Source organism: Saccoglossus kowalevskii, chromosome 10, assembly GCF_978046115.1.
Source record: "Saccoglossus kowalevskii chromosome 10, keSacKowa6.1, whole genome shotgun sequence".
NCBI classification, from domain to species: Eukaryota; Metazoa; Hemichordata; class Enteropneusta; family Harrimaniidae; genus Saccoglossus; species Saccoglossus kowalevskii.
The window spans coordinates 224,967-241,384 of record NC_140650.1 but is presented as its reverse complement, the minus strand read 5'-3'; the positions used below and the strand labels follow the sequence as shown (position 1 = coordinate 241,384).

At 42.0% G+C, this 16,418-nt stretch overlaps 1 protein-coding gene across 1 annotated transcript in view; it reads right to left on the bottom strand.

Annotated features, from left to right (window-relative positions):
• Nucleotides 1–16,418, bottom strand: part of LOC102804022 (insulin-degrading enzyme-like) — a 204,765-nt gene that overhangs the window by 86,910 nt on the left and 101,437 nt on the right. Inside the window, exon 7 of the mRNA XM_085504132.1 lies at nt 7,753–7,875. Within this exon, the coding sequence (XP_085360258.1) occupies nt 7,753–7,875 (123 nt within the window). The remainder of the gene's footprint in view (nt 1–7,752; nt 7,876–16,418) is intronic.

Here is a 16,418-nt window from a genome sequence, read left to right as displayed (position 1 = left end):
GCACCTCTCAATAATATAGTATCAGTGTGGCACCTCTCAATAATATAGTATCAGAGTGGCATCCCAGGATGATATAGTATCAGTGTGGCACCCCTGGATGATCTAGTATCAGTGTGGCACCCCTGGATGATCTACATGTAGTATCGGTGTGGCACCTCTTGATAATATAGTATCAGTGTGGCACCCCTGGATGATCTAGTATCTGTGTGGCACCCCTGGATAATCTAGTATCAGTGTGGCACCCCTGGATAATCTAGTATCAGTGTGGCACCTCTCGATAATATAGTATCAGTGTGGCACCCCTGGATAATATAGTATCAGTGTGGCACCCCTGGATGATATAGTATCAGTGTGGCACCCCTGGATGATCTACATGTAGTATCGGTGTGGCACCTCTTGATAATATAGTATCAGTGTGGCACCTCTGGATGATCTAGTATCAGTGCAGCACCCCTGGATGATCTAGTATCAGTGCGGCACCTCTTGATAATCTAGTATCAGTGTGGCACCCCTGGATGATCTAGTATCAGTGTGGCACCCCTGGATGATCTAGTATCAGTGTGGCACCCCTGGATGATCTACATGTAGTATCAGTGTGGCACCTCTTGATAATATAGTATCAGTGTGGCACCTCTGGATGATCTAGTATCAGTGTGGCACCCCTGGATGATCTAGTATCAGTGTGGCACCCCTGGATGATCTAGTAACAGTGTGGCACCCCTGGATGATCTAGTATCAGTGTGGCACCTCTCGATAATATAGTATCAGTGTGGCACCCCTGGATGATCTACATGTAGTATTGGCGTGGCACCTCTTGATAATATAGTATCAGTGTGGCACCTCTGGATGATCTAGTATCAGTGTGGCACCACTAGATGATCTAGTATCAGTGTGGCACCCCTGGATAATCTAGTATCAGTGTGGCACCTCTCGATAATATAGTATCAGTGTGGAACCTCTCGATAATATAGTATCAGTGTGGCACCCCTGGATGATATAGTATCAGTGTGGCACCCCTGGATGATATAGTATCAGTGTGGCACCCCAGGATGATCTACATGTAGTATCAGTGTGGCACCTCTTGATATTATACATGTAGTATCAGTGTGGCACCCCTGGATGATCTAGTATCTGTGTGGCACCCCTGGATAATCTAGTATCAGTGTGGCACCTCTCGATAATATAGTATCAGTGTGGCACCCCTGCATGATATAGTATCATTGTGGCACCCCTGGATGATCTACATGTAGTATCGGTGTGGCACCTCTTGATAATATAGTATCAGTGTGGCACCTCTGGATGATCTAGTATCAGTGCAGCACCCCTGGATGATCTAGTATCAGTGTGGTACCCCTGGATGATCTAGTATCAGTGTGGCACCCCTAGATGATCTAGTATCAGTGTGGCACCTCTCGATGATCTAGTATCAGTGTGGCACCCCTGGATGATCTAGTATCTGTGTGGCACCCCTGGATAATCTAGTATCAGTGTGGCACCTCTCGATAATATAGTATCAGTGTGGCACCCCTGGATGATATAGTATCAGTGTGGCACCCCTGGATGATCTACATGTAGTATCGGTGTGGCACCTCTTGATAATATAGTATCAGTGTGGCACCTCTGGATGATCTAGTATCAGTGCAGCACCCCTGGATGATCTAGTATCAGTGTGGCACCCCTGGATGATCTAGTATCAGTGTGGCACCCCTAGATGATCTAGTATCAGTGTGGCACCTCTCGATGATCTAGTATCAGTGTGGCACCCCTAGATGATCTAGTATCAGTGTGGCACCTCTTGATAATATAGTATCAGTGTGGCACCTCTGGATGGTCTAGTATCAGTGTGGCACCACTAGATGATCTAGTATCAGTGTGGCACCCCTGGATGATCTAGTATCAGTGCGGCACCCCTGGATGATCTAGTATCAGTGTGGCACCCCTGGATGATCTACATGTAGTATCAGTGTGGCACCCCTAGATGATCTAGTATCAGTGTGGCACCCCTGGATAATCTAGTATCAGTGTAGCACCCCTGGATGATATAGTATCAGTGTAGCACCCCTGGATGATATAGTATCAGTGTGGTACCCCTGGATGATCTAGTATCAGTATGGCACCCCTGGATGATCTAGTATCAGTGCGGCACCCCTGGATGATCTAGTATCAGTGCGGCACCCCTGGAGGATCTAGTATAAGTGTGGCACCCCTGGATGATCTAGTATCAGTGTGGCACCCCTGGATGATCTAGTATCAGTGTGGCACCCCTGGATGATCTATATCAGTGTGGCACCCCTGGATGATCTAGTATCAGTGTGGCACCCCTGGATGATCTAGTATCAGTGTGGCACCCCTGGATGATCTAGTATCAGTGTGGCACCCCTGGATGATCTAGTATCAGTGTGGCACCCCTGGATGATCTAGTATCAGTGTGGCACCCCTGGATGATCTAGTATCAGTGTGGCACCCCTGGATGATCTACTATCAGTGTGGCACCCCTGGATGATCTAGTATCAGTGTGGCACCCCTGGATGATCTAGTATCAATGTGGCACCTCTCGATAATATAGTATCAGTGAGCAATCCCTGGATGATATAGTATCAGTGTGGCACCCCTGGATGATCTAGTATCAGTGTGGCACCCCTGGATGATCTAGTATCAGTGTGGCACCCCTGGATGATCTACTATCAGTGTGGCACCCCTGGATGATCTAGTATCAGTGTGGCACCCCTGGATGATCTAGTATCAATGTGGCACCTCTCGATAATATAGTATCAGTGAGCAATCCCTGGATGATATAGTATCAGTGTGGCACCCCTGGATGATCTACATGTAGTATAGGTGTGGCACCTCTTGATAATATAGTATCAGTGTGGCACCCCTGGATGATCTAGTATCAGTGTGGCACCCCTGGATGATCTAGTATCAGTGTGGCACCCCTGGATGATCTACATGTAGTATCGGTGTGGCACCTCTGATAATCTAGTATCAGTGTGGCACCCCTGATAATCTAGTATCAGTGTGGCACCCCTGGATGATCTAGTATCAGTGTGGCACCTCTTGATAATATAGTATCAGTGTGGCACCCCTGGATGATATAGTAACAGTGTGGCACCCCTGGATGATCTACATGTAGTATCGGTGTGGCACCCCTGGATAATCTAGTATCAGTGTGGCACCTCTGGATGATCTAGTATCAGTGTGGCACCCCTGGATGATCTAGTATCAGTGTGGCACCCATGGATGATCTACATGTAGTATCGGTGTGGCATCTCTGGATGATCTAGTATCAGTGTGGCACCCCTGGATGATATAGTAACAGTGTGGCACCCCTGGATGATCTACATGTAGTATCGGTGTGGCACCTCTTGATAATATAGTATCAGTGTGGCACCCCTGGATGATCTAGTATCAGTGTGGCACCCCTGGATGATCTAGTATCAGTGTGGCACCCCTGGATGATCTACATGTAGTATCGGTGTGGCACCTCTGGATGATCTAGTATCAGTGTGGCACCTCTGGATGATCTAGTATCAGTGTGGCACCCCTGGATGATCTAGTATCAGTGTGGCATCCCTGGATGATCTAGTAACAGTGTGGCACCCCTGGATGATCTAGTATCAGTGTGGCACCACTGGATGATATAGTAACAGTGTGGCACCACTGGATGATATAGTAACAGTGTGGCACCCCTGGATGATCTAGTATCAGTGTGGCACCCCTGGATGATATAGTATCAGTGTGGCACCCCTGGATGATCTAGTATTTGTGTGGCACCCCTGGATGATCTAGTAACAGTGTGGCACCCCTGGATGATCTAGTATGAGTGTGGCACCCCTGGATGATCTAGTATCAGTGTGGCACCCCTGGATGATCTAGTTTCAGTGTGGCACCCCTGGATGATCTAGTATCTGTGTGGCACCCCTGGATGATCTAGTATCAGTGTGGCACCCCTGGATGATCTAGTATCAGTGTGGCACCCCTGGATGATCTAGTATCAGTGTGGCACCCCTGGATGATCTAGTATCAGTGTGGCACCCCTGGATGATCTAGTATCAGTGTGGCACCCCTGGATGATCTAGTATCAGTATGGCACCCCTGGATGATATAGTATCAGTGTGGCACCCCTGGATGATCTACATGTAGTATCAGTGTGGCACCTCTTGATAATATAGTATCAGTGTGGCACCTCTGGATGATCTAGTATCAGTGTGGCACCCCTGGATGATCTAGTATCAGTGTGGCATCCCTGGATGATCTAGTAACAGTGTGGCACCCCTGGATGATCTAGTATCAGTGTGGCACCTCTCGATAATATAGTATCAGTGTGGCACCCCTGGATGATCTACATGTAGTATTGGCGTGGCACCTCTTGATAATATAGTATCAGTGTGGCACCTCTGGATGATCTAATATCAGTGTGGCACCACTAGATGATCTAGTATCAGTGTGGCACCCCTGGATGATCTAGTATCAGTGTGGCACCCCTGGATGATCTAGTATCAGTGTGGCACCTCTGAATGATCTAGTATCAGTGTGGCACCCCTGGATGATATAGTATCAGTGTGGCACCCCTGGATGATCTACATGTAGTATCAGTGTGGCACCTCTTGATAATATAGTATCAGTGTGGCACCTCTGGATGATCTAGTATCAATGTGGCACCCCTGGATGATCTAGTATCAATGTGGCACCCCTGGATGATCTAGTATTTGTGTGGTACCCTGGATGATCTAGTAACAGTGTGGCACCCCTGGATGATCTAGTATGAGTGTGGCACCCCTGGATGATCTAGTATCAGTGTGGCACCCCTGGATGATCTAGTATCAGTGTGGCACCCCTGGATGATCTACATGTAGTATCAGTGTGGCACCCCTAGATGATCTAGTATCAGTGTGGCACCCCTGGATGATCTAGTATCAGTGTGGCACCCCTGGATGATCTAGTATCAGTGTGGCACCTCTGAATGATCTAGTATCAGTGTGGCACCCCTGGATGATATAGTATCAGTGTGGCACCCCTGGATGATCTACATGTAGTATCAGTGTGGCACCTCTTGATAATATAGTATCAGTGTGGCATCTCTGGATGATCTAGTATTAGTGTGGCACCCCTGGATGATCTAGTAACAGTGTGGCACCCCTGGATGATCTAGTAACAGTGTGGCACCCCTGGATGATCTAGTATGAGTGTGGCACCCTGGATGATCTTGTATCAGTGTGGCACCCCTGGATAATCTAGTATCAGTGTGGCACCCCTGGATAATCTAGTATCAGTGTGGCACCCCTGGATAATCTAGTATCAGTGTGGTACCCCTGGATGATCTAGTATCAGTGTGGCACCCCTGGATGATCTAGTATCAGTGCGGCACCCCTGGAGGATCTAGTATAAGTGTGGCACCCCTGGATGATCTAGTATCAGTGTGGCACCCCTGGATGATCTATATCAGTGTGGCACCCCTGGATGATCTAGTATCAGTGTGGCACCCCTGGATGATCTAGTATCAGTGTGGCACCCCTGGATGATCTAGTATCAGTGTGGCACCTCTCGATAATATAGTATCAGTGTGGCACCCCTGGATGATCTAGTATCAGTGTGGCACCCCTGGATGATCTACATGTAGTATCGGTGTGGCACCTCTGGATGATCTAGTATCAGTGTGGCACCCCTGGATGATCTAGTATCAGTGTGGCACCTCTGGACGATCTAGTATCAGTGTGGCACCCCTGGATGATAGAGTATCAGTGTGGCACCCCTGGATGATCTACATGTAGTATCAGTGAGGCACCTCTGGATGATCTAGTATCAGTGTGGCACCCCTGGATAATCTAGTATCAGTGTGGCACCCCTGGATAATCTAGTATCAGTGTGGCACCCCTGGATGATCTAGTATCAGTGTGGCACCCCTGATAATCTAGTATCAGTGTGGCACCCCTGGATGATCTAGTATCAGTGTGGCACCTCTTGATAATATAGTATAAGTGTGGCACCCCTGGATGATCTAGTATCAGTGTGGCACCTCTCGATAATATAGTATCAGTGTGGCACCCCTGGATGATCTAGTATCAGTGTGGCACCCCTGGATGATCTATATGTAGTATCGGTGTGGCACCTCTGGATGATCTAGTATCAGTGTGGCACCCCTGGATGATCTAGTATCAGTGTGGCACCTCTGGATGATCTAGTATCAGTGTGGCACCCCTGGATGATAGAGTATCAGTGTGGCACCCCTGGATGATCTACATGTAGTATCAGTGAGGCACCTCTGGATGATCTAGTATCAGTGTGGCACCCCTGGATAATCTAGTATCAGTGTGGCACCCCTGGATAATCTAGTATCAGTGTGGCACCCCTGGATGATCTAGTATCAGTGTGGCACCCCTGATAATCTAGTATCAGTGTGGCACCCCTGGATGATCTAGTATCAGTGTGGCACCTCTTGATAATATAGTGTAAGTGTGGCACCCCTGGATGATCTAGTATCAGTGTGGCACCTCTTGATAATATAGTATCAGTGTGGCACCCCTGGATGATATAGTAACAGTGTGGCACCCCTGGATGATGTACATGTAGTATCGGTGTGGCATCTCTTGATAATATAGTATCAGTGTGGCACCCCTGGATGATCTAGTATCAGTGTGGCACCCCTGGATGATCAACATGTAGTATCGGTGTGGCACCTCTGGATGATCTAGTATCAGTGTGGCACCCCTGGATGATATAGTAACAGTGTGGCACCCCTGGATGATCTACATGTAGTATCAGTGTGGCACCTCTTGATGATATAGTAACAGTGTGGCACCCCTGGATGATCTACATGTAGTATCAGTGTGGCACCTCTTGATAATATAGTATCAGTGTGGCACCCCTGGATGATCTAGTATCTGTGTGGCACCCCTGGATGATCTAGTATCAGTGTGGCACCCCTGGATGATATAGTAACAGTGTGGCACCCCTGGATGATCTACATGTAGTATCAGTGTGGCACCTCTTGATAATATAGTATCAGTGTGGCACCCCTGGATGATCTAGTATCTGTGTGGCACCCCTGGATGATCTAGTATCAGTGTGGCACCCCTGGATGATCTAGTATCAGTGTGGCACCCCTGGATGATCTAGTATCAGTGTGACACCCCTGGATAATCTAGTATCAGTGCGGCACCTCTTGATAATCTAGTATCAGTGTGGCACCCCTGGATGATATAGTATCAGTGTGGCACCCCCTGGATGATCTACATGTAGTATCGGTGTGGCACCTCTGGATGATCTAGTATCAGTGTGGCACCCCTGGAGGATCTAGTATCAGTGTGGCACCCCTGGATGATCTACATGTAGTATTGGTGTGGCACCCCTGGATGATCTAGTATCAGTGTGGCACCCCTGGATGATCTAGTATCAGTGTGGCACCCCTGGATGATCTACATGTAGTATCGGTGTGGCACCTCTTGATAATATAGTATCAGTGTGGCACCTCTGGATGATCTAGTATCAGTGTGGCAACCGTGGATGATCTACATGTAGTATCAGTGTGGCACCTCTGGATGATCTAGTATCAGTGTGGCACCCCTGGATGATCTAGTATCAGTGTGGCACCCCTGGATGATCTAGTATCAGTGTGGCACCCCTGGATGATCTAGTATCAGTGTGGCACCCCTGGATGATCCAGTATCACTGTGGCACCCCTGAATGTTCTAAAATCACTCATGCGCACACATGTAATGTGAATTGGCAATGTGGTGAAGCAAAACAACCTACCTCTTCCTAATATTGTGAACCCCATCATATTAGCAGAATAATAAGTACTGTGAAACTTCAATAATTCTTCCCTGACATCAATACCATCTTCTGCTGGTTTTGTCTCTAGTGTGTATTTATTTCCTGTGCAGAGTACAGTGAAATGTAATCACTATTGGTACATACGGTACCTTAATTTTCATGCAAATATACAAATCTATCAATAGCTAGCATTTGTCAGGCCCTGGATGTTCTTTTACTTGTGATGTTCAAGTATGTGCATCTCCTCTACATCGCGTCGGCCACACTGTCCTTCACCTGTCTCAGGTGACATGTGACAGACTTCTAGCTCTAATTCCTTCTTGTTGCAGCAGAGAAACATTTTCTCCATGTTCTGTACCTTGTCCAAATTAGTTAGCAAACTCTTGAAGGCAAACATCTCCAGTATGTTTATGCGGAGATTCACTTCTTTTGGAGTCTATTTTTTCTAACTTTCCTGCTCATATCCAGTGTTAAGGTTGGAGTGGATGAGTTGATCTGCTCTCCCTGACTTATGTTGGTCAAGGTGATCCGACCATCACTCAAGGGCAATCAGACTGGGTGGGGTTAATCCTATCTGTGTTTCATCGATGACACACCACTGGACTAACATCTGAATGGAGACATAACCTGAGAGCTGCTTGGGGCACTAGGCCTTGTATAAATGAAGTCATTCCCACAAAACAAATTTTTGTTTGGAGAGGGTGGTTGGACTAGAGCAAAGAGAGCAGTTGTGTGTTCAAGTCTTGGCTTAGCCATGTTGCTGCATCCCTGAACAAGATGTTTTACCCCTACTGTTTCTCACTACCCTAGACTAAATGGGAGCCAGGTATGAAATGATTGGAACTTAACCCATGTGTGTATATATGTGGCAGCCAGGGTTAAGTTAAATAAGTTTGAATCAGTACATGCCAACACACAATCAGTACATGCCAACACACAATTAGTACATGCCAACACACAATCAGTACTTGCTAACACACGATCAGTACTTGCTAACACACAATTAGTACATGCCAACACGCAATCAGTACATGCCAACACGCAATCAGTACATGCCAACACACAATTAGTACATGCCAACACACAATCAGTACATGCCAACACACAATCAGTACATGCCAACACACAATCAGTACATGCCAACACACAATCAGTACATGCCAACACGCAATCAGTACATGCCAACACACAATCAGTACATGCCAACACACAATTAGTACATGCCAACACACAATTAGTACATGCCAACACACAATCAGTACATGCCAACACACAATCAGTACATGCCAACACACAATCAGTACATGCCAACACACAATCAGTACATGCCAATACGCAATCAGTACATGCCAACACACAATGAGTACATGCCAACACACAATTAGTACATGCCAATACGCAATCAGTACATGCCAACACACAATTAGTACATGCCAACACACAATTAGTACATGCCAATACGCAATCAGTACATGCCAACACACAATTAGTACATGCCAACACACAATCAGTACATGCCAATACGCAATCAGTACATGCCAACACACAATTAGTACATGCCAACACAAGAGTAACAAGCCATGCATGGCACAGTCCCCGTTCGTTATTAAATTCAAGATATATAGTTTTGTTTATAGTAATATAAATGGAATATAACCATGTCAGGAATATGATTTTTTAACATTAAAATGATTGACATTTGTATCTGATCGTCAAACAAGTACTTGTTCATATTGAGAGATATAACTCTGGAACAGCATTCAAAATCAGCCATTTTGAATACATGTATATATATATATATATATATATATAACATGATGTATAACGAATATATAAAATTTGAATATAATCAGTCAAAGCATTTAAGAGATATGGCTCTAGAAGCCCAATCATTAAAACAAAATGGCCGCCAGTCAGCCATTTTGACTCCAATTTGAATCAAAGAAAGCTTAGAAAGAACTCCCATGTGCTGAGAGTATTGGAGACACATTAAATATAATTCGAAATTACTTAGCTGAAAACTAATTATGCAAATCAGAAAATTAATATGACCAGATTTGAGTGTAAAACTAATGAGGTCTGCGCAATGTAACAGGAAATCTATGTCTCCAAGTTTAATTGAAATGTGATTAGAACCAAAAAATTATGAATTATTATGCTTATTAGGGAATTAATATGAACAGATTTTTACCCCAAACTAATTAGGTTTGTACATTGTCCTAGAGCATCTTTGTACTAAGTTTCATTGAAATGGAATAATTAGTACCGTGAAAACTCCAAAATTTCGACAACTCTAAAAATTCGGACGCCTATTTATTTGCCGGGTTTCCGTGTTTTATTTACCTCCAAATTTTCGACTCCACTAAAAATTGACGACTCATTCTTATTCGAAAATTGCGACCAGTTTTAGTTTTCCCCCAAACGAAAAAAAACCCGATGTGAGCGTTCAAACGGGACCTTCCTCGAAGGCATGAATCCGGGTTTCTGATTGACTGAGAGATTTTTATTTTATTGGTAACGAAAATATATTCTAAATAAACGAAGTTTCAAATAAAAACGAACACAAAAATCTCGGCATGCTGCGTTTCTGAATTGTTGATTATTACTGTACTCAGTAGTGATTATAATAATGTACACAAAATAAATTTGTTGAATGGTTATGAAATACAAATAAAAGTCAACTTAGTTTCATCATAAGCGAATGATTCCGGTCTCGTATAAACGTTTGATGCTGTAGGATATCCGCCATGTTCTCTTAGGTCAAATAGGTCAAATCGCTAATTAACCAATCAAAAAGCTGGATGATGCCAACGTGTTCAAATTACCATAGCTTATTTAAATATGTTAATGTTATTGAACGCAATGCGGAAGAGATTGATGTTGTAGTACGATATTTTGACTTGGATTTTGATGCGAAAACGGCATGATTTTTTTTAAATAAAAAAAATAGTTGTTTTTAAAAAATAAACTGGTCATCTGAAGAATAATTTAACATAGTTCACAGTGATAACAGCTCATTCTCGAAAGGAAGCTTACCCGCTCACGCTAGCCACGATAAAAATCATACACGTGTACTCTTGAATAGACAGACGTCAATGACTACGGTAAAACTTAGACTCTATTTTAGCCGGCAGGATTGATTGAAATGTCCGAAAAATGACGCCAAAATACACCTTAAAAGTCCCATTTTATTTTCTTAAATCCCATTTTATTTTTTAATCCAAGGGCGAATTTACGGCAGAATTTGGTCCCTCAAATAAGGGACACGTGAGCTTTGATTCTAACCGGATACATTGCACTGGGTCGGGGAGATCGTTTGCTAAACTTCCATGTATCTTTTGTTCAATGGGTACCTGTACTTCGAACATTCGCAAGTTTTCCTAGGTAGTGCGAGACAGCTTTGTCTTTTGACCTATTAGTTTTGTGCTGACCTCTTCTCCGCGTCTTGATGTTTTGTTTTGCTTGTCATAATACTCACTGATTGATGACTTTGTTTAGATTTTGAGTTACAACTCGGCCACGACCTTTGCTTTTACCGTGAAACATGAGGAAGTTTACGTCAATTGACGGACATTGCATTTTTTAAAAACTAATGAAGCACACTGTCTATCATCCCCATTTTTTCATTTGCTGATTTCTATTCTGAAAAATTCGACCGTCCGAAAATGCACCTTAATTTTGACTCTAAAAACACGTCACATTTCTAACACCAATTATTTAAAACCGGTCGAAATTTTGGAGTTTTTACGGTACTTTAGATATCAGTGTGAAAGCTTAAAATTGGTTAATTATGCAAATTAGGTAATTAATATGTACAGATTTTAACCCACAATTATTCAGGTCTGTCTATTGTCCTACAGCATCCATGTACATTCATTGATATGTGATGTATAGTACCTGAGATATCAGTGTGAAACTTGGTTAATTATGCAAATTAGGTGATTAATATGCACAAATATTTACCGGAAACTAATTGGGTCTGCATAATTCTAGATTCATTGAAATGTGATGATTAGTACTTTAGATATCAGTAGAAAAGCTGAAAATTAATTATGCAAATTAGGTAATTAATATGCACAATTATTTACCCTAAAACTAATCAGGTCTCTGCATAGTCCTAAAGGATCTATGTACCAAGTTTCATTGAAATGCGATGATTAGTACTTGAGATACCCGTGGAAAAGCTGAAAATTAACTAATTATGCAAATTAGGTGATTAATATGCACAAATATTTATCGAAAACAATCAATCTCTGCATAGTCCTTGAGTATGTAAGTACCAAGTTTCATTGAAATGTAATGCTAACTACTTATATCAAATGCTGAAAATTAATTAATTATGCAAATTAGGTAATTAATATGTACTGATATTACCATAAAAACTATCAGGTCTGTGCAGTGTCGTATGACATCTATGTACCAAGTTTCATTGAAATGTGATGATTAGTACTTGAGATATCAGTGGAAAAACCGAAAATTGACTAATCATTATGCAAATTAGGTAATTAGTATCCACGGATTATTACCAAAAACTAATCAAAACCTAGCATTAGTTCAGAGCATCTATGTACCAAGTTTCATCAAAATCCAATGAGTGGTTGTTTAGATATCAGTGGAAGAGTCATGGAACCACTAAAAAATAGCTAATTATCATGCAAATTAGGTAATTAATATGCACGGATTTTTACCAAAAATTAATCAAATCTGCGCATATGTTCAGAGCATCTATGTACCAAGTTTCATCAAAATCCAATGAGTGGTTCTTTAGATATCAGTGGAACAGTCATAGAACAGCTAAAAATTAGCTAATTATCATGCAAATTAGGTAATTAACGAGCATGGATTTTTACCAAAACCTAATCAAATCTGCGCATTGGCCCAGAGCATCTATGCACCAAGTTTCATCAAAAACCGATGTATGGTTCTTGAGATAGCAGTGGAACAGTCGGACACACATACACACATACACACACACATACACACATACACACATACAGACACACTAACTGCAAAGACTCCCATTTTGTGCTTCGCACATGGGAGTCAAAAATAAAATGACGTGCATCAGGAACCTGTAATGTCTAATGTATGTTATAAGTTTGAACAAAATCCATTCATAAATGCCAGAAATGCTTGATATTTGATGATTTTTTAGCACAAAAATGGCCACCATTCGGCCATTTTGAATAGGATCGTCAAATCAATACACTGTCTATCTATGACATGATGTATAATGAATATTTAAAATTTGAACATAATCAGTGAAAGCAAGTCAGACATATGGCACGAGAACCACATTCATTAAAACAAAATGGCCGCCAGTAGGCCATTTTGAATCTTATCTGTAAAACAAAATTATTTGCATCAAGGTCCCATAATGTCTAATGTATATACCAAGTTTGAACAAAATCCATCTGTAAACAGCCGAGAAATGCTTGATTTTTATAATTTTTTAGCACAAAAATGGCCGGTATTCGGCCATCTTGAATCAGATCGTAAAACAAAATGATGTGCATCAAGGTCCTATAATGTCCAACGTATATAAAAGGTTTGAACAAAATCCATCTGTAAACAGTCGGGAAATGCTTGATTTTGATGATTTTTAGCACAAAAATGGCCACCATTCGACCATTTTGAATCAGATCGTGAAACAAATTGACCTGCATATGTATAATATAATGTATGCATTTCTAAGATACAGGTCCCAACACACGCACTCATGCACAACGGTCATAACATAAGTCCCCGTTTTCGGACTGCGTTCGAACAGGGACTAATAATGTGCAGTGCCCTTGAGTGTGACATTGTCATGGATTTGGGCACTATCTTGAATTTTTCAACAAAAAATAATGAGAGAGGAATTTATAAAGAGTCTGACACTACTGTGTCCATGCGCTTTGCCAACAAATTGTCACCTTCTGCAGTATAACATGTCTTCAGTGTTCATATTCATGGTAATCATGATTTTTTTGCAATACTCATGACCAGACTGTTGATAGTATATACTCCTGCTGATTTACATGTAGCTATGTTTGGTTTACCATACTGAGAATGCTCCCAATACTTGTACAAGCACTTATGTACATGCATGGTAGCCCTGCATGTGCAATGGAGGTCCAAACAAATTTAGTCTCACTAAACTACAACATCTTAGGTTAGCATGCTCTTGTTCAGTGTCCTTTGTCCATAAATATAACATCACAATTGGCTAGTAGAAAACAACATTCTGTGTTAAATTGTCACAACATGAAGGCCTTGCAAAAATGGTACCTCAATCCACAGCCTGACATAAATATAATAAATAGCCTGCAACGCAGCCAAGTATATAGGACAGTGCCCTCAAGATGATCTGAGGACTAAAATGTATCATCCATTTTCCTGACTTGGGAATCCAATAATTCATGCAATATCATGCCACCACCCAGGGTAAAACTGGGCACTGGTCCACAAGCGATACTGATTCATATTTATTCAATACAACCACAACAGCCATATAAGGCCAAAAACAGTGGTGCGTTAGTAGACACATTTGTTAAATACAATAAAACAGTAAACAAAATTACAATTAGAAAATAATAGACTTAAACTTCTGTTTTAAAGTAGACAATCCCAGATTAAAAATTTTGCAATTTATGTTGTTATCAAAAAACCTAGGCAAACGACTTAAAAACTCATTCCTAGTGACTTCAATGCCTCCAATTGGTACAATAAAAAGAGAGATTTTCCTAAAACTACATGCAATTACCCCAGACCATTCGGCCCAGTGTTATCGCTATTGCCACACGAGACTCCAGCTTGTCTCCTATACAATTTTCCTTCCGCCCACTTAATTTTAATATTCATATGACCTTTGCACTGACATCGATAGCCAATCGCATTCGACCGCGGACGTCACTCTAAATAAACAACTGAATAAATTAATATACCATATTTGGAAGATAGCGGGTAAATTCAACGTTGTTGGTGTGTTCCTTCGGGTTCCGAAGTCGCACGAAACGAGTTCATGTTCCGTTATCTTTCGCAAGTAAAACAGGTTGATATGTATTAAACATGGCATTTGTTTTCTTGTTTTAACCCCCTTATTACGCAAGCTTCCGTCGAAGTGGTGTTTTTTTCGACGATTTGTGGCATGTTGCAAAACGAACGAAACATTGCGGCATTCTTAGCGGTGGATAAGGGATCGACTATGTCGTCACATTTATGTCTCGTTTGAAAGAGAATAAACAACCGCTCAGAAAAATATGTTGCTAATATTTAAATGCGGTGCCTTGAAATCGCCTGCCCGACGTCCAAATTTCAAAAGGATGTTCGATTTGCAATGACGACCGTTCATATGTACTAGGCGACGTTACTAATTACTACTAGGGTCGGTGTTTGCATTAAGAATTATAGAACAAAAGATCAGCAAAGCGGTGCTTTTGTCGGCGATTTTGTCAAAGGGAATATTGATAAAATGTTGCAAAACAGAATCGCGAGTTGGGTGAAAAATTGCGCCGGCGGCATTCTCAGCGATGGCGACACCCGAGAAACACCGTGTCACGGTGCATTCGTGCATCAGTACACCGAAGAAATACATACATATTGTTGCGGACGACTATTGTAAACTGTGTTCGTGTAGTCTTCGAGTTTGTGGACAGTTAAAGTCGTGTGTGAATTTATTCAAGCCAGGAAAAGCAGGAGGGATAACTTATGGAAATCGTCTTTCCAATTTGATCCAGTGCGACGTTGTGAAAGGAGTGACTCTGTCGTCTCATCTATGTCTAGTTTGTAAGAGAAAGATTGATAGCGCAGAAAAATCCGCCAATAATGTAAAACAGTGGCGTGAAATTGTCAGTCATTCTAATATCTCCCAACCTGTGAACGAAAGGGTTAAGCGTGCTGCCTTGAAATCGCCTGCCAAAACTAAAATGGCGCGTGTCACGTGACTTTGTTTACTACAGATAGCGTGGGCGTTTGATTGACACTCAACTCATTAGTATTCCACCAATCACAGCTACATCTACTTTCTGGATGTGCGCAGTCAAATTGTATAGGAGACAAGCTGGAGTCTCGTGTGGCGATAGCGATAACACCGGGACGAATGGTCTGGGGTAACATGCAATATGTAAACTGACAAAAGAAGATAATTTACAACAACTGTACAACCCTAAAACACACTTACACATGAAAACCATATCAAAATAATCTCTGTGTGCTGCTAACGTGGCTATATTTAAAGTATTGCACATAATTTCATATTGTGTGTCCACGTCCCAGCCAACTTGTCTATATACAAATTTACAAAAATTACGCTGGAGTATTTTAATTCGTTTGACATCAGTTTAATGGATATCAATCCATATAACACTACAATATTCAAACCTGTTTCGAATATAAGAAAAATAAATAACCTTTAAGGTGTCAACATGCTTTATATTGTGACAATTACGTTTGATAAACCCTGGCATGCAATTTGACTATGAAATGTTAATCTGGAGTTAATTATTATTCCTAAATCATTCTGCTCATTAACCTTATCTAACTGAGTACCACCAATGGAATACGAAAAATTGATTGAATTTTTTGTTTTCAGAGTAACAGTTAAATGTTTACTTTAAAAAAAATTTAATTTCAGTTTCCAGGACTGAGACCAGACAGATATCAAA